This window comes from Euleptes europaea, chromosome 3 (genome assembly GCF_029931775.1).
Source record: "Euleptes europaea isolate rEulEur1 chromosome 3, rEulEur1.hap1, whole genome shotgun sequence".
Lineage (NCBI taxonomy): Eukaryota > Metazoa > Chordata > Lepidosauria > Squamata > Sphaerodactylidae > Euleptes > Euleptes europaea.
In genome coordinates, this window is record NC_079314.1 from 19,365,366 (window position 1) to 19,389,480 (window position 24,115).

At 46.0% G+C, this 24,115-nt stretch overlaps 1 protein-coding gene across 2 annotated transcripts in view; it reads right to left on the bottom strand.

Moving 5' to 3' along the window:
* The window catches only part of SCMH1 (Scm polycomb group protein homolog 1), a 46,448-nt gene that overhangs the window by 17,064 nt on the left and 5,269 nt on the right, over positions 1–24,115 (bottom strand). For both annotated transcript variants that reach the window (XM_056846097.1, XM_056846098.1), the window contains exons 2-7: positions 21,793–21,861; positions 17,172–17,242; positions 15,853–16,087; positions 12,620–12,708; positions 10,289–10,532; positions 3,634–3,866 (exon numbers count right to left, since the gene is read on the bottom strand). In XM_056846097.1, coding sequence (XP_056702075.1) covers positions 3,634–3,866; positions 10,289–10,532; positions 12,620–12,708; positions 15,853–16,087; positions 17,172–17,242; positions 21,793–21,861 — 941 coding nt within the window. The remainder of the gene's footprint in view (positions 1–3,633; positions 3,867–10,288; positions 10,533–12,619; positions 12,709–15,852; positions 16,088–17,171; positions 17,243–21,792; positions 21,862–24,115) is intronic.

Sequence of the window (24,115 nt, forward strand, 5' to 3'; positions counted from 1 at the left end):
TCCGCCCCTCATGTGGAGGAGCGGGGAATCAAACCCGGTTAGGAGAGCACTGTTAGTGGCCAAGTTTACAAAAACGGGCAGGGGACTCGAGACAACAGTAACCAATAAGAGAGGCTGCAGAGAGTTGAGTTAGTGACAATGAACTGTAGTTTTAAGCAAGACTGTCTGATTCAAATTTGTCTGCTACCCCCCTTTTGCAACCTGAGCTTCCTCTTAGGAGCTCACAAACAGAACTCCTCAGTAGCCTCCCAACCAGCTGCCGGCCAAACAAAGAGCTACTCAGCTTTAGAGTGGAGGCCGTATCAGGTGCCTTCAGATCCCAGCAGATTCGTTGCCACCTGGAGGCCCACACACCGTATTAAAATATTTGGTTATCTGAGTTACGGATAATGGCAAATTAGAGCAGGAGGCAGTGTCCTGATTGAGACGGCAAGTGGTAGACGTTATAAAACGCTGATAATATTTGAACAGCTGCAGAGACAGCACCCGTTCAACAGAATGAAATTTTATCGACTTATTAACAAAATTCATCACAAAGGTACACAAGGACTCATCCTTAATAACAAAAATAAAATAAAAAGGGAAATCCAATAAATGCACAGTCAAGCAAAATGCAGATAATTTTTTTTAAACCCTGTAAAATTAAAAATATTTTACAGATCAGCAACTGAAGCACTCTCAATTTCGAAACGCCTGGTAGAATACAAGTGTCTTAACCGGTTTTCAGGAAGAAGCCTGCTGCCTGAGCAGTACAAAATGGTGAAAGAAGAAGAGGAGGAGGATTGGGATGTACCAATTTTAACTTATATTACGATGCAAGTGGTTTCCTTTGAATTTCCACATGGACTTATGGTCAAAGTGATGACCTTTAAAAGAAGAACATGTAAGCAATAATTTAAGTTCTAGACTAGGGGGCAGCATTAATTTGAAATAAAGAATCACTAGCTTTTTAATGTTTTAAGAATATGGGAAAGACATGCATGGATCTTCCTCAACATTGCCAGTTGTCTCAGGCAGCCCGTTCCTGAGCATTTCGGCAGCCGGGGAAGGCGTGGCCGAGGTGCTGCTGTGGCGCCCCCAAAGAAGTTCCCTGGCCTCCGAAAGGCTTCAAAAAGCCTTTTTAAATTTAAAAAAGAAAAAAATGGGGCATTTCCCCCCCCCATTCCAAACAGCGAGACAGCACCAGGAAAAACCTGGCGCAGCAACACTGTTCCTGGAGGGGGCGTTACCGGCCTGGAGGGGCTGGTGAAGCTGACTAACGTCAGCTCTGCCCCAGGGAATGCCCCTCCCCCCCACGCCGGCAACGCATGTCTCTTCTGGGATTTACGTCCCAGAGAGACTGCACCACCGGGGGAGCGGCGTGCAGCTCTGTGGTGCTCAGGCGCCGACAGAACTGCCCCCACCACCAGTGTGCCTCTTATCACAGAATAAGAGACACTTATGCTGGCGGCGGGGTCACGCTGCCTCCTAAGTCCAATCGCCCCCCAACCTCAGACAGACAAACCCGGGATCAAATTAATCAAATGTGGACAGCTTTGACCAGAGGTTAACAAAAAAGTATGGTGTCTCTTATTATAGGGCTACCCTTGAGACTGCTCCGGAAGCTCCAGCTGGCCCAAAACGCGAGGGTCCTTACGGGGACGAGAGCACATATTCAACCAGTGCTTCACCAGCTGCACTGGGTCCAGGTGGAGTACCGGATCAGGCTCAAGGTATTGGTGTTAACCTTTAAAGCCCTAAACCGTCTGGGACCATTGCGTCTGCAGAACCGCCTCTCCCGGTACACTCCCCACCCCCAAAGAGTGTTACGCTCAACGAATAACAACTTGCTGGTAGTCCCCGGCACGAGAAGTATGTGGCTGTCCTCAACCAGGGCCAGGGCTTTCTCAGTTCTGATCCCGGCCTGCTGGAACTCTGTCTAGTGGGACCCGGGCCCTGCAAGATTTGGCACAGTTCTGCAGGGCCTGTAAGACTGAGATGTTCCGCCAGGCCTACAGTTGAGGGAAGCGACGGTTTCCATTGTAACTGCCCTCCCTTCCCTCCCCCTTCCTATCTGGTTAATTTAGATCTTTTGAATAAAATTGGGGGATCTGTCTGCCTTTTTCTTTGGACTGGCCGCTGACCACCATGCTCATGAAATGAGCTGTCGGATTTAAATCTGATTTTAGTACTGGTTTTAAGTGGTAAATAATTTCATAAGTATTTTATAATGTATTTCATGATGTAACCCCCTCTGAGCCTGGCTTTGGCTGGGACAGGGCGGGATATAAATCCAAAAATAAATAAATAAAATAGATAATCAGTTTTTGGACATATGAAAATCAGGCACACCTGGGTGAGTGCACATCACAAAATTCTAAATAAATAAACAAGCACAGTTTTGAATCATGAGGTTAGGAAATGTTCCTTCAGAATAAGTGCATCTCAAGAATGAGGGGAAACTTTGTATAACTATATACAATAGATAGTTTGTCACAAGAATGTGGCTGCTTTTTTCTACAGAGAGGTGTCCGTAAATGTTGAGAGAGATAACTTGGCTTTCGCTTGACACAAAATTTCTACAGTCTGTGGAGGAAGGAAAATACACACAGGTTCCAGTTTTCCTTTAACACTTGATAGGGATCACCCCTTTTTCTTTGGAGCTATTTCTCTCTGGGAAGGTCAACAATAGAATTCTTTTTTGAACCCCCCCCCCTCCGTCCAAGCAAGATTTAAGCTAACTTCCCCTCTCCTTAATCTAACAAAGGACAGCTCTGAGGAAGGGAGGTTGAGGAATCTCCTATGGGAAGAAGGGTCAGCCCAGACGATGAAACAAGTAGCTAAATTCTGTCCTGCAATATACAAGATCCATCAGACAAAGCGGGGGCTCGGCAATCTAACCTAAAATGGAAAATGTTATATTAATCTGAGGTTTTTAGCTAATAGTAATTTGGTCAGCCCTGACCTGGACGGCCCAGGCTAGCCTGATATCATCAGATCTCGGAAGCTAAGCAGGGTCAGCCCTGGTTAGTATTTGGATGGGAGACCACCAAGGAAGTCCAGGATCGCTATGCAGAGGAAGGCACTGGCAAACCACCTCTGTTAGTCTCTTGCCATGAAAACCCCAAAAAGGGGTCGCCGTAAATCGGCTGCGACTTGACGGCACTTTACACACACGCACAATTTGGTCAATTTATTTAAGAATTATATATCCCATAATTTTAGATACTGTACCTATCAATTCTATCTTGCAATTGATATGAATATTTTAATGGCTTTTGCCATATTAATAAATTTGAATCTGAACCCCGTCAAAGAGGGTTCTCAGACTGGTAGGGGAGGTAGTTGTGAATTTCCTGCATTGTGCAGGGGGTTGGACTTGATGATCCTGGTGGTCCCTTCCAAAACTATGATTCTATGGTAAGGCATCTGCAATTATCTGTCCATCACTGCCTCGTAACTGGTTTCCAGGGACAGGGGTCTTCTTCTCAAACTTGTTTTGAACATACCGAAATCTGGGGGATAACCATGTCATCCTGTATAATATTCCGAGCCGCAGAATATTGACACTTTAGAGTTAGCCCTTGGCAAGAATAGCTTTTACAGCGGAATGTACAAACGTGCTGCCAACGTGCACCCGTCTTCCGGGCTTACCTTACTTCCGGGCTTCGGCCCCCTCTTTTTGGGGAATTTCAAAGGTTCCACTGCCTTGGAAGGGGCGGACATGGGGTGAGTGGTCAGAGTCTTAGGCGTCCGGCCTCGCTTCCGACCAGGTTTGCGACCCCTCTGCCCAGGCTGATGGTCCAGGATGGTCTTTGCGCCGCTGTGCATACTGCTCTTGTCAGAGATCACGTCGGGGACAGGGAACGGGCTCTTTGGAATCACCACTGCCACAGAAGAGAAGACAAACTGTGCGTCATGACAGCCTCAGCCCCCCCTTCATAAAAGCGCATCATCCATGACCAAAGGTACCCAACCACTACAAGCAGTGCTATTGGTCTCAAAGCGAAGTGTCGTAAATATGCAGCCAAAGTCCCTATGTACAATGCAAAGAACGATCCTTAAGGCTTATCTCCCCACCCCAAACAGCATGAATTGGCTTGGCTGGTGGACAATTCCTTCTGCACTGGATTCCACGAGGAAGATTTAACAGGGCAATTTCCAAATAAAAGCAAAGAGGAGGAGGAGGGGAAGGAGAAGCACTTAGCATTTATCTTGGAGATGGTCTGTGGCCAGCCACCGGGGCTTATCTAAGCTGTGCCTGATTGACACTCGTTCCATACACCGTTGGCTTGCACCGTTTCTGTACATTACTCTTGGGCTTAGAAGAAGAAGAGTTAGTTTTTATATGGCGACTTTCTCTACCATTTAAGTAAGAATCAAACCGGTTTACAATCACCTTACCTTCCCCTCCCCACAACCGACACCCTGTGAGGTAGGTGGGGCTGAGAGAGTGTGACTAGCTCGAGGTCACCCAGCTGGCTTCATGTGGAGGAGTGGGGAAACCAACCTGGCTCGCCCGGGAATCAAAACCGGTTCTCCAGATTAGAGTCCACCGCTCCACATGAAGCCAGCTGGGTGGCCTTGGGCTAGTCACAGCTCTCTCAACCCCACCTACTGTCTGTTGTGGGGAGGGGAAGGGGATTGTAAGCCGGTTTGAGTCTCCCTTAAGTGGTAGAGAAAATCAGCATATAAAAACCAGCTCTTCTTCTTCTAACTCTCCAATGCCTCACCAACTTAAGCTGCTTAAAGCAAGCTCGCTAAAATCACAAGGCTCCATCCAGCTGATGGCAAAGGCATACATCCTATCGATTACACACACCCTCCTTCCATAAGAACATAAGAAAAGCCATGCTGGATCAGACCAAGGCCTATCAAGTCCAGCAGTCTGTTCACACAGTGGCCAAGCAGGTGCCTCTAGGAAGCCCACAAACAAGACGACTGCAGCAGCAGCATCCTGCCTGTGTTCCACGGCACCTAATGTAATAGGCATGCTCCCCTAATTCTGGAGAGAATAGCATGCATCATGACTAGTATTCATTTTGACTAGTAGCCGTGGACAGCCCTCTCCTCCATGAACATGTCCACTCCCTCTTAAAGCCTTCCAAGTTGGCAGCCATCACCACATCCTGGGGCAGGGAGTTCCACAATTTAAACGATGCGTTGTGTGAAGAAATACTTCCTTTTATCTGTTTTGAATCTCTCACCCTCCAGCTTCCGCAGATGACCCCGCATTCTAGTATTATTCCAACTCAACTGGAGCCAAAACGTGTTAATAAATATAAGCTGTATTCGTCATTTCCACATATACTGCACGTGGCAACTAGCAGCTTCTTTCCCACAAAAAAGCTTGCTGCAATTTGCCACTAATTCAAGGGTGTTCTGCATGCATTGACATGGGAGAGGGATGCGGGTGGAGAGGTGCATATCAGGACTGCATGGGAGTGTTTTGCTGCTCCGCAATTCACAAGGAACAAGGTAGGGGACAACAAAAATCCACAGAATCCTGACATAAAAGAAAAGGGTCAGCAGCAGAGTTTCTGGCAGGATCGTTTTATGGGGTAAGAGGAGGGCCACATGGATAAAAAAAATACCCACAAGAAATTGTGCTCTGCAGCACCCGCTTCAGCAAACACAAGCCATCCGGCCTTCCTGTTATTCTCATGGGAATTTCTCTTCAGCATCGCAGTCCTAATTTCTGGCTGCCAGCTACCTTCCTCCCCTCGGAGGCTACGGGGTCAACAGCTCTAAAATTTGCTTCCTTTGCATCATTTCTTAACGAGATCTCGCACTCCCTTTCCCCTCCACCTTTTCCTGCCGATCTAAGGAGGCAAAGGGTGAAGCGCTTTCCCCGCCTTTCAGCGCACTGGAGAATAAAGGCAATTAGCGCCAAGCACTGAGATCCGTGCTGTGCGGGATCCAAGCTGGTTCGCTTCCAAGCTGGCTGGCTGGTTTCGTTTCCAAACATAACCTTGAAGCAAGAGGCATCAACCCCAGCTCTTAAGACTCTGTCCTTTTCAGAGGAGCAGATGGCTGCACAGAACATTCCTCCATGCATGCAGATTCTGCCTCTGTAATTCTAACATTGTGCAAGGACATAATTGCCTGAAGCAGCCAGAGGGGGAAGAGTACAGAATGATCCGCAGACCTGCCTGATTAAATAATTCCCATTCATTTTCATTTTATATATACATATTTTTAACAGTAAGCAAAATTTCCTGGTCGTAACAGAATCACAGAGTTGGAAAGGACCACCAGGGCCATCTAGCCCAACCTCCTGCAAAATGCAGGAAATTTACAACTACCTCCCCCACACACCCCCAGTGACCCCTACTCCATGCCCAGAAGATGGCCAAGGTGCCCTCCCTCTCAAGGTCATAAAATCAGCATTGCTGACAGATGGCCATCTAGCCTCTGCTTAAAAACCTCCAGGGAAGGAGCACTTACCACCTCCTAAGGAAGTCCGTTCCACTGAGGAACCACTCTGTTAGAAAATTCTTCCTAACGTCTAGACCACTGGTTCCCAACCAGGGGTCCATGGACCCCCAGGGGTCCGCGAGAACTAAATTAAGGCCCGCGAAACAAAGTTATAAACCCATAATAAATTAATATTTTCAATTAAAAGTTCTCTATTATAAAATATATATATATTCAAATATTATTCTAAGTTTAATGTTTAACTAACAGTTATGATTAAAGTTTATTTTCAAATTCTTGGAATTTTTATTTTTGAACTTCGGGGTCCCTGAACCGAACAAAAAAGTCCTAGTGGTCCCTGGTCAAAAAAAGGTTGGGAACCACTGGTCTAGACTGAAACTCTATCAATTTAATTTCAACCCACTGGTTCTGGTCCGACCTTCTGGAGCAACAGAAAACAACTCGGCACCATCCTCTATACGACAGCCCTTCAAGTACTTGAAGATAGTTATCATATCACCTCGCAGTTGTATGATAGTTTACTACCAACTCTTTGCAACAAGAAACCATCTCCCCCCCCACATAAAATATTCTTCTGCCTTGTCACAAGAAAGGAAGGCTCCAAAGATGCCATCTTCCCCACCTCCGAAAGAGGGAGAAAGCTGCTAGCATTAAGAGGTACAACTAAAGAGAAAACAACAATCACAAAACCCTATTACCTGTGTGTTCTCAGCGGAAATGCTACAGAGCCACTGGGGGTTATTTTCACCTAACAGTCCAACTGCAGGCAGGCTACCTGCCCGAGGCTGCTTGCGGGCCGTCCCCTAGGAATTCCTGAATTTCCTGTGGATACCTGAAGCTGGATTTTCAATCCCTCCTGGCCAAAGGAAGTAAAGCTAACCGGGGCCCTTAATCCGTACAGGATTGTTGGGAATAACGGCTGACAAGTACAAGAAAGAATGGCTGCGTGCCACTTAAAACATCTCCATGGTAACTTAAAAAAAACAACTAACTAACTTTTGCTGGCCTGCCAAGCGAGTTTACTTGAACGATCCAACGGCATTTAGCGGGAACAAAGGAAACTGGGGCAAGCGTCTGCAGTTATGATCTTGGCTGCATCCGCAGGAAAGCTTGCTTGCCCTTGGCACAGGATCGGGGTGGGGGAGAGCATCCTTTCTTAGGTCCCAGTTGCTTGGCAGGCCCTCAGTGTATTCTTGCCAGCTGAGAGGGAGCCAAGGGAGAGAAACTCCACTCCTTTGCATTCCAGATCTCTTGATAAAGCAGAAGTCTGCCTCTGGCTCACAGTCTGTCGAAACGTGGTTAACTCTTAGGGAGCTGCTGCTTGGCTGTGCGCGTCACTTTTGGTTTTGTAAAGGTTCCAGTACTCCATATATAAGGTTGCGCTGATTTCCACCTATTCCACCCTCACCCCGCCACTCAGGACTTGGGACAGCCCCCCCAAAGGTGCTGCTACTAATTTCCAGTGAGTACCATCATTATTCCTGGGCTCCATCGTCAACCAAAAGGGAGACGGCAGCCAAGAAATCAGAAGGAGGCTGAGACTGGGAAGGGCAGCCATGAAGCAGCTAGAAAAGATTCTGAAGTGTAAGGATGTGTCACTGGCCACCAAGATCAGATTAATTCATGCCATCGTATTCCCTACTACTATGTATGGGTGTGAAAGCTGGACATCGAAGAAAGTGGATAGGAAGAAAGTAGATTCCTTTGAAATGTGGTGTTGGAGGACAGCGTACGGATACCGTGGACTGCTAAAAAAAATCAGTGGGTTATAGATCAAATCAAGCCTGAATTGACCCTAGAAACTAAAACGACTAAACTGAGGCTATTGTACTTTGCTCACATTATAGGAAAACGAGTCACTGGAAAAGACAATCATGCTAGGAAAATTGAAGGCAGCAGGAAAAGAGGAAGACCTGACAAGAGTTGGATTGACTCTATAAAGGAAGCCACGGCCCTCAATTTGCAAGATCTGAGCAAGGCTGTTAAAGATAGGACGTTTTGGAGGACATTGATTCATAGGGTCGTAATGAGTCGGAAGCGACTTGACGGCACTTAACGCACACACAACACATACACCATCATTAAAAAGCCATGGCTGTGGGTATGAAAAGGAACTTCCAGCTCCAGGAGAGCATATTGGAAAGTTGAACCTAAGTGTAAGGAGTGAAGCTTGAAGACATGGTCCAGTAAAGCATGTTGTAGTTATTTGCCAAAAGCTCAGGTTGCTTCCACACAGACAGTTTGCTCTGGCCTGGCATTCAAATGGGAGTGGTTTGGGAATCCACGGCACCATCCCCTAATTGCCACCATCAAGTTTCCCCCCACTTCGCTCTAACCTTTCTCAAATCTGGTTTGTTACGCCCTGTTTTCTAGCCAAGGCATTTTCAGAGTTATGTTACTAGAATATTAGCAGAAGTGCTTTCTCTGTCTCTAACAGAAAAAGCTTTCAAAAAGCAGCATGTTGGAGACAGCAACAGAATACTTCTCTTACCTATGTGACTCCACTGGTAAGGAAATGTCAGTCTCAAAAATTCATGGACAAAGAGAACAACCGAAGCACCCCACTCATAATATCAAAAAAGCCTTTGAATTCATGTAAGAGATATGCACAAACAACTGATGCTGCCTTTTACTGAGTCAGACCACTGCTCTTATCATGGTCAGTCTTGTCTACTCTGACCGGCAGTGACTCTCCAAGGTCTCAGGTCAAGGGGTCATTCACAGCACTTCCTATCTGATCCTTTGTTAATTGAAGATGTTGGGGATAGAACCTGGGACTAGGGCTGTCAATTCGGTTTGGTCCGAACTGAAAATCAACCGAATTTCCCCTGATTCGGTGATTTTCTGTTCGGACGGATCCGAACTCAAAACTGGCGGGCAACCGGAGGGGGGCCGAATTCAGCGAGTTCGGGAATAAATTCGGCAAATTCGGCCCCCCTTCAGGGGAGCCCGCTGAAAGGCGCGGGCTGCCCTTTAAACTGATCTGAGCCTCCCAGCTGGGCCTCCCAGCCCTCCCAGCTGGGAGGCTCAGATGAGTTTAAAGGGCAGCCCGCCCCCCTTCAGCGGGCTCCGCTGGAGAGGCGCGGGCTGCCCTTTAAACTGATCTGAGCCTCCCGGCCAGGAGTGCTGCCCAAAACAAAGTGCTGCCCAAAGCAAACTACCAAAAAAAATAAAGTGATATAAAATTTATTGTCTGCGGCCATCACAATCCACCATACAAAACATTAAATAACATTGAAATGACTTTAAAACAGTCTGACCCTCAAGAAGCTAGTATTTAAATATGTTAAGTTCCCTGATTAAAAATAGCTTTAGCTCGATTTTCTTAGCTGCTAAAGCAAAGAGTGACACTTTGTAGGAAACATCAGGGTTGGCGTCTGATAGGAGAAAGAGCAGCTTCTCTGGATCTGGAAAAAGATTTAGGCCCTTTAGGAACGCTCCGAGAAATTTAGATCTGGGTTCAGTGTAAAGAGGACAGAATAAGGTGTAATGAATTACGTTCTCTGGAGTGGCTCCACAAATGCATAGGCAAGAGGCCGATGGTGTTACCAAAAAACAAAAACAAAACAAAACTTCCATTTTTGATGTAACTGCTCAGGAAGCTGAAATGTACCTGTCTTCTGTACAGTGAAAGCCGGCAAGGAAAACTTATGATTGCAGGGGCTGCCAGGAAACAGACTGATAATGAATGGGGGCCCCTTTGCCCAAGATTAACTTCCTTCTTTAAAAAAAAAAAACTGGTTAAGTTGCAATAAACAGCCCAAGACAGATGGTCACCATGGCGTTGCTATTCCGCAGCCATTTCTTTCTCTTTGCAGGGATCGCCGCAGGTGTAATGCAGTGGCGCGGTACGGGACAGCGCAACTCTTACCTTTCGTCCCAGGTGGTTGTAAGTTGTCTCCAGTCATTGAGCACCAGCCCACGGGAAAGATGTCTCGTGAGTCGTAGCGGCACCAGTAGTCAAAGGCCCCCCTCCAGCCATCAAAAGTGATGAGGACCTCGGAGCCCCGCACCTCGCCGATGGTTGCCGGGCAGATGAAATGTGGGTTTTTCCTGTCCACGGCCTCCAGTTTCATCCCGATCTTAAAGAAGTTCTGCGAGGGAGGTGGGGGCTCCTAGAGAAGAAGAAAGGCGTGAGTGACAGCTCCCCCAAGAACCTTCAAGCACACACAGAAGGAGATGGTTTCACAGCCTTCGTTTGCTGTCCTATAATGAAACAAGCCCGTAACTGACTAGGCTGCTTTTTAGACTCAATTGCTTATGTCTCCCAGCAGCCCTTGTGAAAGGAAACAGCAACCGGTAGGCTGGTCTACAGTTCTACTTCAGAACAACTCGGCTGCCTAAATCGGGGCTTATTTTCCTCAAACTAAATATTTTAGGTCCAAATAATAGTGACCAGAATAATGTTCAGTTATTGGTCTAATTTGAGAAACAAATTTGCAAATGGATTCTCTGTCCAGGTTAAGTGGCAGATCCCGGTCATCGCAACCAGTTTTCTGTCCCGTCCCCCCATCATACCAACTGTGCCTGGTTTTAAGGTTTAATTTTATTCATGGTTTTATTAATATTATTATTATTATTATATGATCGTTAGGTTTTAAATGATGCTATCCGCCCTGAGTCGGCTTGCTGGGGAGGGCGGACTACCAATTTGAAAAATAAATAAATAAAATAAGGGGTGGTTGACCTGGTTAAGGAAGGCTAGACAGAGCTGCACAGAACACTATTTGGGGCCTTCTTAGAAATGAGAAGGACATGTAAACATTTAGTAGCAGAGGCAGACCTCTAGGCAGTGGGTTGGATTCGGACTAAGTTTTCTGCTAATGGAAGGGAAGGTGTACTTCCCTTCATTGCCTGTTCCTGTCGCTGACCCGATTTGCTCTTCATGCCATTGCTGAGGGTCCCCTACTCCCCGGGAGCATTTCTTCACACAACGCATAGTTAAATTGTGGAACTCCCTCCCCCAGGATGAGGTGATGGCTGCCAACTTGAAAGGCTTTAAGAGGGGAGTGGACATGTTCATGGAGGAGAGGGGTATTCATGGCTACTAGTCAAAATGGATCCTAGTCATGATGCAGACCTATTCTCTCCAGGATCAGAGGAGCATGCCTATTCTATTAGGTGCTGTGGAACACAGGCAGGATAATGCTGCTGATGTCTTGTTTGTTGACTTCCTAGAGGCACCTGGTTGGCCACTGTGTGAACAGACTGCTGGACTTGATGGACCTTGGTCTGATGATAACCATCTTCAAGTACTTGAAGGGCTGTCATACAGAGGAGGGTGCTGAGTTGTTTTATGTTGCCCCAGAAGGTCGGACCAGAACCAATGGGTTGAAATTAAATCAAAAGAGTTTCCATCTAGGCATTAGGTAGAATTTTCTAACCATTAGAGCGGTTCCTCAGTGGAACAGGCTTCCTCGGTAGGTGGTAAGTGCTCCTTCCCTGGAGGTTTTTAAGCAGAGGCTAGATGGCTATCTGTCAGCAATGCTGATTCTATGAACTTCGGCAGTTCATGAGAGGGGGTTGCGTCTTGGCCATCTTCTGGGCCCTGTGTGTGTGTGTGGGGGAGGTAGTTGTGAGTTTCCTGAATTGTGCAGGAGGCCATCTAGCCTCTGCTTAAAAACCTCCAGGGAAGGAGAGCTTACCACCTCCCGAGGAAGCCTGTTCCACTGAGGAACCGCTCTGTTAGAAAATTCTTCCTAATGTCTAGATGGAAATTCTTCTGATTTAATTTTAACCCATTGGTTCTGGTCCGACCTTCTGTTTCCCAAGCACCTGTAATCCCAATTCAGACTGGGACTGTGGTGTGAGGGGAGAAGGGTTTCATCCCCCCCATGCCATTTACATGAACCAAAATGGCTCAGGAGGACTGATGGGCTACATGCACTGACCCCGTCTAGGCAAACAGCCCCCCCTGGGGTCATTTTGAGTCCGTAAAACAGCACAGGTGTAAAGGTTGAAGCCCCTCCTCCCCCAACGCTACAGTCCCTGTCTGAATTGGTGTTCTGGACGCTTGGGAAACAAGTTCCCCTGCACCTGACACGTGACTGAGGCAAAATCAGGTCAGGGACACCCAGCTGCCGCATGTTAAAAAAATGTATCACCCTAAGCACCAAGCACACCGATAACAAAATTTTAATCACATTAAATTCAGCAACATGCAGTTTAAACAGGGACGAACGTAAGCTTCATGCTGAAGTACCTTATGGAAAATCCGAACAGGAGCCATTTCTGCTCCATTCAGTGTTTTCAGGAGAAACATGGGCCAAGACGAAGCATTCAGCCGAAATCCTGAAACAAATAGAAATGGGGTGGGGGAGTATTAAAATATAGCAACAGAACCCAAAGATATCTTCTCCATACGTGAGAAGCCCTTCTACCGTGAAGACACCTGGAGGTTTCCAGGTAAATTCTCAAACACCCATGCACTAAAAATTGAGGAATTCCAGATCTCTGCTTTTGAGTGAGTCTACCTTTTAAAAAGCACAGTTTATGCCCTGTTACACCCTGACCCGGATGGCCCAGGCTAGCTGGATCTCGTCAGATCTTGGAAGCTAAGCAGGGTCAGCAATTAGCATTTGGATGGGAGACCACCAAGAAAGTCCACGGTTGCTACACAGAGGCAGGCAATGCCAAGCCACCGCTGAACCTCTCTTCCTTTGAAAACTCTACAAGGTCGCCGTAAATTAGCTGTAACTTGACCGCACTTTACACACACACACTTCGAGGTTACATCATGATTATACCTCCTGCCCTCTAGTGGCCAAGAAAAGAAACAGAAAAGCTTTCATTTCCAAGATGATTATTTCCAGCAGATGATTGGGTTACCCAGTAAAGACGAGCTCATTAAACATAAACTTTCCAGGAAAGGGCTCTCTATTCTCAACTGGTGACTAGGTGAAACAGATAACTGAGTATTGGCCTCAGCTCTTCTACCCAAACTTATCAGAGGGTATTGGGGGGAAAAGAAATCAGAAAGGATACTGGAAAAAAGAGACAAGGTGATTCTAAAACTCTTCTAATAGTCTTAAGGGTTATTTTAAGATGGTTCTTACACCGGAGGCTCCACAAACATAGTCCAGCAGCCATCATAAATCTATTCAGTGCTTCTGAGCCTCTCGTAAGCCTGGCAGAAAGTGAAAGACGGGGAGAACTTTAGGAAAAGGCAATAAAATAAAAGGCTTAAAAAAAAACTTTAGGGAAAGGTAAATTGTGGAACTCCCTGCCCCAGGATGTAGTGGTGGCTGCCAATTGGAAGGCTTGAAGAAGGGAGTGGACATGTTCATGAAGGCGAGGGAAAAATGGGTGAGAAAAGCGGGTGTATGAAGAGGAGAAGTTCAATGGAGAAATAAGCGACTCATAGGTCTTTAGTGATTATTCCAGCTTTCTATTGATAGTCCTGCTCTTGCAAAAAAAAATGTCTTTGAGGGGAGGAGGTTGGAGGAAGGGGAAAGACGTGGGAGGGAGAAGAGAGAATGTGGGTGTGGGGAGGCAAATCCGAACTAAAACTATGCATGGGACTGGCAATCTATTTGGGATCGATGCATGCATTAACCTTGGGCTAAAACAGAAAAGGCGGTGGAAACGCGAGGAGAGAGCAAATTGACTTCTAAAGGTGGGAGAAAACGTACATAATGAAAACAAGGCCCCCGAAGTAGTTGGGGTGTGTGTGACAGCGACGGAAACAACCTGTGCATAAAAGGCCATTGTTAAACCTGCGTAAAGCCAGGTTTTAGAACAAAATGATCCCTGTAGCTAGCAGGTCATCTTAATGTGTGCGCATGGGATATTCATTATCGTTTCAAACCTGAGGGCATTACCACAGCAAGATTTAATTTCCCACAGGTTGGCGGGATGCTGCTTTTGGCCATCAGCAATGTGCAAAAAATAATTGATCCAAAGCAGTTAAGGAGAAAAGGCGGTGCCTACTGAGGAGGGGGAATATGTCAAGCCAGAAGAAGCCACTACTAAAGTGGGTCAAGGATTCATAATGAATGCAGTGCCTACAAAGAAAATGCACCTGTTTTCAGCATTAATTTGGGCCAAGGTCCCCATATCCTTCAGAGGAGTGTTTCCCAATCTGTGGTTCGGGACCCAAAAGTAGGTCGTGAAACCGTTAAAACTAGATCGTGGGCCAGCCCTCCATAATGGCCATCTCTGCCCTCTCCATTGTTCTCTTCTGTATTTTGGAAATCAAGATCTGACCCTGGAAACAGTATCTTCTATGTCATACATTAGTTGATATTTTTTCTTATAGAGAACAAATACTGTTTGACTACACAGGTTGAATGCATGTTTATTTATCTTCCTAGTTTTAGTCTCTGTAATTTTAGGTTATTATCATGCACTCTAATTTTATTCATATTTCGCATTTGTTCAGATATTAATTAGCTATACATTTGATAATCTTGCCATTTTTAACTATTTTAACTACTTAATCATTTTAATAGCAAATCTATTTTATCTGTTTTTATCCTGTACATTTTAACCATGTAAATATCTTTTATTTGATTGTCTATGACTGCAAATAAACTATTGATTGATTGATATTTTTTCTTCACTGCACATACAAGTAAAACTGATGGTTACTAGAGTTTCGTAGACTCTTAGGGCGGATTAGAGGGAGTAACGGAGAAAGAGAGGGTGGTCAAAGGCTGGAACGTAACCTCCACGTGCAAAGGCCGTGCATGTCAGAATGTCACTTGCTTGGGGTACATAGTGCACACTTTGTGTGATGTTTGTTGGTTTCTCAAAAACCTCTGGTTAGCCACTGTAGAAAATGGAATGCTGAATTAGATGGGTGCCAAAGGTCACAGTGTGCCTAGGGCACCAAAAAACCTTGGGCCAGCCCTGGACGGGTCACCATACCAAGTTAATGTGGACTTGTGGGTCACCATCCTGAAATGGCTGGGAATTGCTACTTCACAGAACATGAGCAGATACATACCATACAGAGCCAGCGTGATGCAGTGGTTAAGAGCAGTGGTTTGGAGCGGTGGACTTTAATCTAGAGACCCGGGTTTGATTCCCCACTCCTCCACGTGAGCAGCGGACGCTAATATGGTGAATGGGGTTGGTTTCCCCACTCCTCCACATGAAGCCAACTGGGTGACCCTGGGCTAGTCACAGCTCTCTTAGAGCTCTCTCAGGCCCACCTACTTCACAGGGTGTCTGTTGTGAGGAGGGCAAGGGAAAGAGATTGTAAGGCAGTTTGATTCTTCCTTAATTGGTGGAGAAAGTCAGCATATAAAAACCAACTCTCCTTCTTCTTTCATCATAGACTGCTTTGTCCTCCACCCTCACCTCCTCGGCATTCACCACCACTCCAAAGCACTTTTTGGGGTAACACGAGCAGTAGAAGGAACAGCTTATCCTCCCTCGGGATCTAACACACGATGCAAATAGGCATCCTGGAAGACAAAGGTTCCTACTAACCCAGCGGGGGCTGCAGCATCCCTCCATCCTTCTCGCAGTTCCCGATGGGCTGGATTTCTGCAGAATCCACCAGACGCCAGAAGTCGTTCTTGTTGTCGCTCCCGTCCAGGCGCAGCCGGAGACGGGCCCCCGTCAGCCCCACCACAGTGGCAATGCAAGTGGATGTGGTGTTCCTCGGGTCCTGGGCCTCGAGCTTCATGCCGATCTTGAATTCGTTGGTGGGTGGGGTGTATGACTGAGAAGAACCGGGATCTCTGTCAAACTCGAGAATCAAACCACACGTTTCCCTTCCCTCCCTGACCCCCTTCGTTCCCTGTATCGCTGCTGGCATCTTAAGAGCAACAGGGTCTTCAGAGCTCGATGTCCCAACTCACAATTACAGAGAATCTTGAATCCGGAATGCAAGTATAGCCCTTGAAAGGAAGTTTCCACTGTCCTTTAAAATGCTTATCTTGCCCCACTGACCCCCCCCCCCAAGTCATTTTATCCCCAAAGATAAAACAGAGGAGAGGGGAATGATGTATGCCATTTTGGGTCCTTGTTGAGGAGACAGGCAGGGTGTAAAATAAATAAAATAGGGCCTTCAGGTCAGGCAACTGCCTCTAGGGTTACTATGACACTTGCGGTCTGCTCACATGCATATTTTTTCATAAGCAAATCCCAACAATGCGCATTTAAGTGTGCAGCCCTGTTCACACTGGCAGGTGATATACTATTGTGAAGTTCAAAGGATATTGTTATTGCCACACAATTTACATTATGACATTTTTTTTAAATCCCTCTAAATATACAATTTTCTTCTGACGCTTTCCAAAAATATTGAATACAACATCGCATGTTAGTTATACGCAATACTTTTCACACTGAACAGTAAAGTTTACATGCGTTTATAAAGTATTACATGTATTTCAGTTGGAGGAGGGGGGTCTCTGTTTCCAACCTCCAGGTGGAGCCTGAAGACCTCCTGGAGTCCCAACAGGTGAACTGGTTAACTGGATTTGTTTCCCCACTCCTGCACATGAAGCCAGCTGGGTGACCTTGGGTTAGTCTCACTCTCTCAGCCCTACCTACCTCACAGGGTGTCAGTTGTGGGGAGGGGCAGGCGATTGTAAGCCGGTTTGATTCTTCCTTAAGTGGTAGAGAAAGTCGGCATATAAAAACCAACTCTCTTCTTCTTCCCACAACTTCCAAATTACAGAAATTTTGCACTTCTGTTCCCCCACTCCTCACCAAAAGGAATACGGAAGAGTCTAACCCACATTTGTCCATGTCCTGACTAAAAGCAGCCCCTTTATTTATTTTAAAAAACACAAAATTACCTGCTTGAAGCAATGAGAAGGGGCTGGGATGGAGCATGTCTCTTTCAAGTATTTATCCCAGGCAAAGTGACCTGTAAGCATTTTGGAGGAGAGGGGGAGAGAGAAAAAGGCTGAGTTCAATAGGAGCTCTGAGAAGTCTGGAAAATGGTCCACCTGCTGTTAGAATCCTAATGAAACCCCTGGGATTGTACTGGCTGCTATTCAGCTGTTCACCCCACCACCCTGACTGCCCCTCTCCATCAAAACCCAGTGTGCGTGGAACAAACAGCTACAGAAGCTGATAAAGTCTCTTGCATGCCACAGAAAGCTACAACAGAGGGGGAGAAAGAGAAGTCACCTGAAGACGAACAGCCAAGTCTGATGCCCTGACCCTTAACCTATTCCTTCCCCAAAATAGGAAGGCAGTAACAGCCCATTCCTGAGCCTTGCGGCGGATGGAGACAGCGCTGCCGCAGTATTTCCAAAGAGATTTCCCGGCTGCCGCAAGGCTTTAAAAAAAGCCTTTTTTAAAGGTGAAAAAAGGAAAATCCTGGTGCAGCAACGCTGTTATTCAAGGAGGCGTTCCTGGGCAGGAGGGGCTTTGGAAGCTGACTACTGTCAGCGCTGCCCCGGGAATGCCTCCCATGCCAGGGCCACATTTCTCTTCTGGGATTTATGCCTGGGAGAGGCCGCTGAGTTGGAGGAGCAGTGGGTGGCTCCATGGCACACAGGCGCCGACAGAACTGCCCCCGCCGCCAGTGTGCCAGCGTGGTGTAGTGGTTAAGAGCCGTGGACTCTGATCTGGAGAACAGGGTTTGATTCCCCACTCCTCCACATGAGCGGCGGAGGCTAGTCTGGTGAACTGGATTTGTTTCCCCACTCCTACATATGAAGCCAGCAGGGTGACCCTGGGCTAGTCACAGCTTTCTTAGAGCTCCCTCAGCCCCACCTACCTCAGAGAGTGTCTGTTGTGGGGAGGGGATTGTAAACCAGTTTGAGTCTCTCTTAAGTGGTAGAGAAAGTCGGCATGTAAAAACCAACTCTTCTTCTGTAAGTGCCTCTTATTCCATGATAAGAAGGCACTTACACTGGCGGCAGGCTCATGCCGCCTCCAGATCACTTTCACCCCCACCTCAGGAATGGGCTGTTAGTAGCCTCCAAGCAGCTATTTATAGAGGGGAAAAAAAGGTATTTATTTTAGTTATCCCTTTTACCTAGGACCTTCCAACCAGTTAAAAAATGCAGGGCAGGGCATATATAGTGATGAAAAGATGCAACCAGATTAAAAAAAAAAACACCACTCAAAAAAGGCAGGCTAAGCAGAATAAGTCTGCATTTGTAAATTTACAAAATAAAGTAATATATAATAATTAAAAAAATAAGTCAGAGGTCTTAGAAGGTCTTCCATGACCTCTGACGTCTTTTTTTAATTATTATATATCATTATATTTTGTAAATTTACAAATGCAAATTTATATACAACTAACCAAAAGATATTATAAGCCCATTAGCTTCAGTGTCTCTGCTCTAGGACAGCACTGTAAAGTACACTTAATTACGAAGCTAAGTCCTACAAAAAGCTTTGACTACAAATTGTTATTTTGATTTATGGTGGGCATTTTTACTTCTATTATTGATGGCCTGGAGGGTTCTAGATATATATTTTTAATTGTTGCTAGTTACTTATTATGTTCCATTTTATGGTTCTATCATTTTCATATTGTTGCAGACGGCCTCGGGCAGTGTGTTCTGGAGAGGCAGTGAAAAAATATACTCCAAATAAATAAAGACTTACTTTTGCGAAAACATGCTATTGAGCGCCCTGTTAGGGTTCTGGGTAATTAGAATTAAGATCTCACCTCCTACAAGCCTAGACTTTATTAGCTCCTGCACAACTTAAATAGCAAGAGATCTCTATTTCCCAGTGATTAGGAGAACACTAAAGACAGCAGAGAAAAGAATCATTAACAGCTCTCTTTTGACTACATTTTCAGGTTTTCAACCCAGGCCCACCAAATGGAGTGGCTGTAGGGTTGCCAACAAGCCTGGAGGAAAATGCCCTGTCCCTTTAACAAAGACTTAATGGGCAACGGAAGGTTTTCATGAAGAAGAATGTGCCATCGAGTTGCATGGATGGTTACTCCATCTATGGGGCATGCCAGGCAAGAGATGAACAGAGGAGCTTTGCCATTGCCTTCCTCTGCATCGCAACCCGTCTTTCTTGGTGGTCTCGCATCCAAGGACTAACCCTAGCCGACCCTCTTAGCTTCCAAGTTCTCATGAGCTCAGACTAAGCTGGGCTGTTCAGGCTGCTAAGTTTTCATGGTATGGAGGTAAATGACATCACCTGGTAAACAACAACATCCCATTAAGACTCTACTAAAGGGACAGGGACATTTCTTTCCCCCAGGCAGGTGGCAATCCGAAACAGCTGTCAGGCACACAGATTATTTCAAGCTAGCTCTGCAGAATAGTAATAACAGGGGCCTTGGTCCTCTGAAGGCTTTTAGAGTGGAAATGTTCATGGAGGAGAGGGGTATCCACGGCTACTAGTAAAAATGGATCCTAGCCATGATGTGCACCTATTCTCTCCAGGATCAGAGGAGCATGTCTATTATATTAGGTGCCATGGAGCACAAGTAGGATAATGCTGCCGAAGTTGTCTTGTTTGTGGGCTTCCTGGAGGCACCTGGTTGGCCACTGTGGACTTGATGGGCCTTGGTCTGATCCAGCATGGCCTTTCTTAATTTCTTATGACTGAGAAGGAAGGAAGTCTCAGGCTCTACCAATTTGCTTCCGATAAACTCTGGACTTTTCCTCACCAATTGTAGAGCAACCCAGCCCAGGAATAACTGGGAGATGGTCTTTAAAAGGCTGCCTATGCAAGATAAACTAACGGCTAAGCTCCAGTACTTCCTTGTGCTTCATTTTCCTTTCAACCCCCCCCCAACCCCCAACCCCCAACCCTCCCAGCATGTCTGTAGGTTGGATTTGACTCTTTTAAAATTGCTCTACAGCAAAGCTTTTTAAACTGTGGGTTTGCGACCCCATACAGGGTCGAGTAACTGAATTTAGAGGTCATGAAAAATTTGGCAACAGTAAAATTATATGTATACCAAAGAATTGTTTTAAAATAAATTTCTTTATGATTTATTATCAGTAAATGTTTGGTTTGTATACTTCTTTTATATACCTATATACCCAGGGTCGCGTAAAAATTTCTCAGGCGAAAAGGGGTTACGAGTAGAAAGTTTAAGAAGCCCTACTCTACAGCAACTAGATTGGAGGTCCTGTCTAAAATTGTTAATATTAAATTGACACACTGGCCTTTCAGCTAACATTAATTTCTCCCTTCTGCTGATATCTGGTGAAGAGGTAAAGGAATGAGGACCTAAATTCTTCAGGATGGCATATTGGCAAATCAACCCAAAAGAGCTGCCATGGCTGCTACAGCCATTTAACTAATGTTGTTTGGCCTCTGGGCCTGGCCATCTGGCATTTTTCACAGAATTTTTTTTCTTGGTTGTTCGTATTCATTGCTCTTCTTTCTGCTACTCCTTTCTGGAGAAATAACCCTAGGTGACACAAATGCTGTAGGAAGCGTCACATGAGACCGCGTGATCCTGCGTTCCTACAGGAGTTTGAGCCCCCAAACGCTAAAGCATAATTCAGGCAGCAAGCCAACATCAATATGGAGAAGAATTTGCACGGAGGCACCACGGCAGAGGGTAAAATGGAGGAGAGGAGAAATGACGTAAGCCTCTTTGGGTCCCCGTCGGGGAGAAAGGCGGGATGTAAAATAAAGTAAATAAATAATAATCTGACCGGTCAGTATTTTAATAAAAGAGACATGCTCGTCAGCCAGATGGAACCGGCTCAACACAAAGCTCTTGTAGTGCCCAACGGCTTATACTCCAACAATGCCTTAAGTGGGCCCATTAAAAGATACCACTGGGCCTAAATATTGTCGAAGGCTTTCACGGTCAGAGTTCATTGGTTCTTGTGGGTTATCCGGGCTGTGTAACCGTGGTCTTGGTATTTTCTTTCCTGACGTTTCGCCAGCAGCTGTGGCAGGCATCTTCAGCTAAAGTTGAAATTCATAAACATCAGCACAACTTTAACAGAAAAGAAGAGAGTTTAAGAATGAATAAGGCTTGGTTTCCTGTCCTGAAAACCTCCAGACTAACAAAGACTACAGTCAACAATAGCCATGCAGATTAGTTTTGGATTGCACACATTGTCAGATCACTTCAGGATACAATGCTTCCATATTAACATACCACACCCTCATTAGCACATTATCTTGATACTTACAGGACAATGATTAGCACATTACCTTGGATACTTTTTGCAGGACAATGGTTCAGCTCAACCCAACCCCTTTCTGACTATATATTACTCTTCCTACACACTTGACACTGAGAGACACTGTCCTTCAGTGTTACTCCTCTGAAGATGCCTGCCACAGCTGCTGGCGAAACGTCAGGAAAGAAAATACCAAGACCACGGTTACACAGCCCGGATAACCCACAAGAACCAAACACTGGGCCTATTTTGTACCCCTTGGGATCGGCAGAGGAATCATAATCTACTAACAAGGACAGGAATGGGGGAAAAAAATCAAGATGGATAAGTTTCCTACCTTGGTACTGAGAGGGAGGTTCCGACAGGCGCCCGTACTTGTGCTTTTTGCCATCTTTCCAGTCTATTGCTGAGGCAAACACCACCACCACACAAACAGGTAAGTGAGGAATCAAAAGTTACTACAGCTTTTTCTCCATGAATAAGTCAATCATCCCCCATATTGCCCTCCATTCGTTGCTCCTCCATTGGGAGGGGCTGTGGCTCAGCGGTAGAGCATCTGCTTGGCATGCAGAATGTCCCAGGTTCAATCCCCGGCATCTCCAGTTAAAGGGACTAGGCAAGTAGGTGATGTGAATAGACCTCTGTCTGAGACCCTGGAGAGCCGCTGCCGGTCTGAGTAGACAATACTGACTTTGATGGGCCAAGGGTCTGATTCGGTATAAGGGAGATTTATGTGTTCATGTGTTCCACCTGTTTGCAACCTGTAGAGTAAGCGATGCAGCTGCAGTCCCCCTCCCCACACCATTTTGATTAAAACATACATTAAGCGAAAAAAATAAAACAAATCCAACCCCATATATTAAAATATTGAGAGGCTGGTTTAAAAATAACCATGAGTTTTAGATGCCTATTCAGACTGGGGCACTGACCTGGATGGCCCAGGCTAGCCTGATCTTGTCAGATCTCAGAAGCTAAGCAGGGTCAGGCCCGGTTAGTATTTGGATGGGAGACCACCAGGGAAGTCCAGGGTTGCTGTGCAGAGGAAGGCACTGGCAAACCACCTCTGTTAGTCTCTTGTCATGAAAACCCCAAAAAGGGGTCACCATAAGTCGGCTGCGACTTGACGGCACTTTACACACACCACACACATTCAGACTGGGAGATCTGCCCTTTTCTGTAAAGATAAACATGACAGCAAGTAAATAGTGAATAGCGTGGGGTGTGGGGGAAGAGAGACGAGATAGAAATATGTTGATTCTCTTTATATTTCAGATTCCCATCAGCTGCAGATCTCAGGAAACACTTCGTCGAGAACCAGGAGAGCTACGAGGGAAAAGCCATAACCTTCCCTCAACTCCCACCCTGAACATCTTACAAACTGCCAATTTACGATCCTTCCGGTCCATCAAGGTACCCTTTTGCTTGCGGTAAGACAATCGAGTCGGGGGAGAAAGCTTTTTTAAAAAATGTGCATTTCATAAATTCTTACCACACAAGCTCCCCGGGAGGCTCTCAGTCTTACCAATAAAAGTGATAAACAGTGCCCGAAGGATTCATCCAACCCACCAATACTTCCCCTAGCCACCTGTGTAGCCCCACACTGCCGGCATGTGGTGACTCATTTAGATGCTGGTTAGATGCATGGGGATCTTATGCTGCTGCCCCATTAAATAGTTTATCAAGAGAACAGGTCACCAGCGAGCCTGCATTCATCTTGTGCCACCACTTACAGGCAACACAGCCTTACTAAGCAGTCTGTGATCATGGTGTGGCGCTCCTAGAACACTTTCATCATGAGCCAGATGGCAAAACGGTCTGTTTGAACCTGCTTCATGACACTCCAGGAGAGTCATCGCAACCTACCATTATCCAGAAGTGCAATAATGTTACACACACACACAATATACTATTTCATACTGTTCCAAATAGGAAATATTAAATTGTAGGAAAAGCGGAACATACACCATTTGTTTTTACCCCTCGTTTCTTGCGCATACAAGTTCTTTTGCACATAACAAGGACATAACAAGAGCCCTACTGGATCTGACCTATGTACCATCTAGTAAAGCATACTGTTTCATGAAGCAAATGACCAGCTGCCCTGGACGGCCAAGGAGGGCTTAGCAGCCAAGGCATTCCAGACACTGCCTCCTAGCACTGATACCAAAGGTTTACTGCCTCTCTATATGGAGGTTCTCTTTCGCCACCATGGCTAGTAGCCCTTAATGGACCTATCCTCCATGAATCTGTCTAACCCCCTTTTAAAGCTGTATATGCTTGAGGTCATCACTATGCCAATGGGCAGTGAATTCCACAGTTTGCACAAACAAATATTTCCTTTATCTGCCCTTGAACCTATCTCCCAACAACTTCACTGGGTGCCCCCAAGTTGTAGTATTATTGGAAAGGGAGAAAAAGCTCTACTTTCTCTACCGCATGCGCAGTTTCATAAACCTCTACCATGTCTTCCCTTAGCTGTCATTTTTCACGGCCTCATGTCATGTCCTGGTATATATATGGAGAGCCAGCATGGTGTAGTGGTTAAGAGCAGCGGGTTCTAATCTGGAGAACCAGGTTTGATTCCCCACTCCTCCACATGAATCCTGCGGGGTGACCTTGGGCCAGTCACAGTTCTCTCTGAACTCTCAGCCCCACCCACA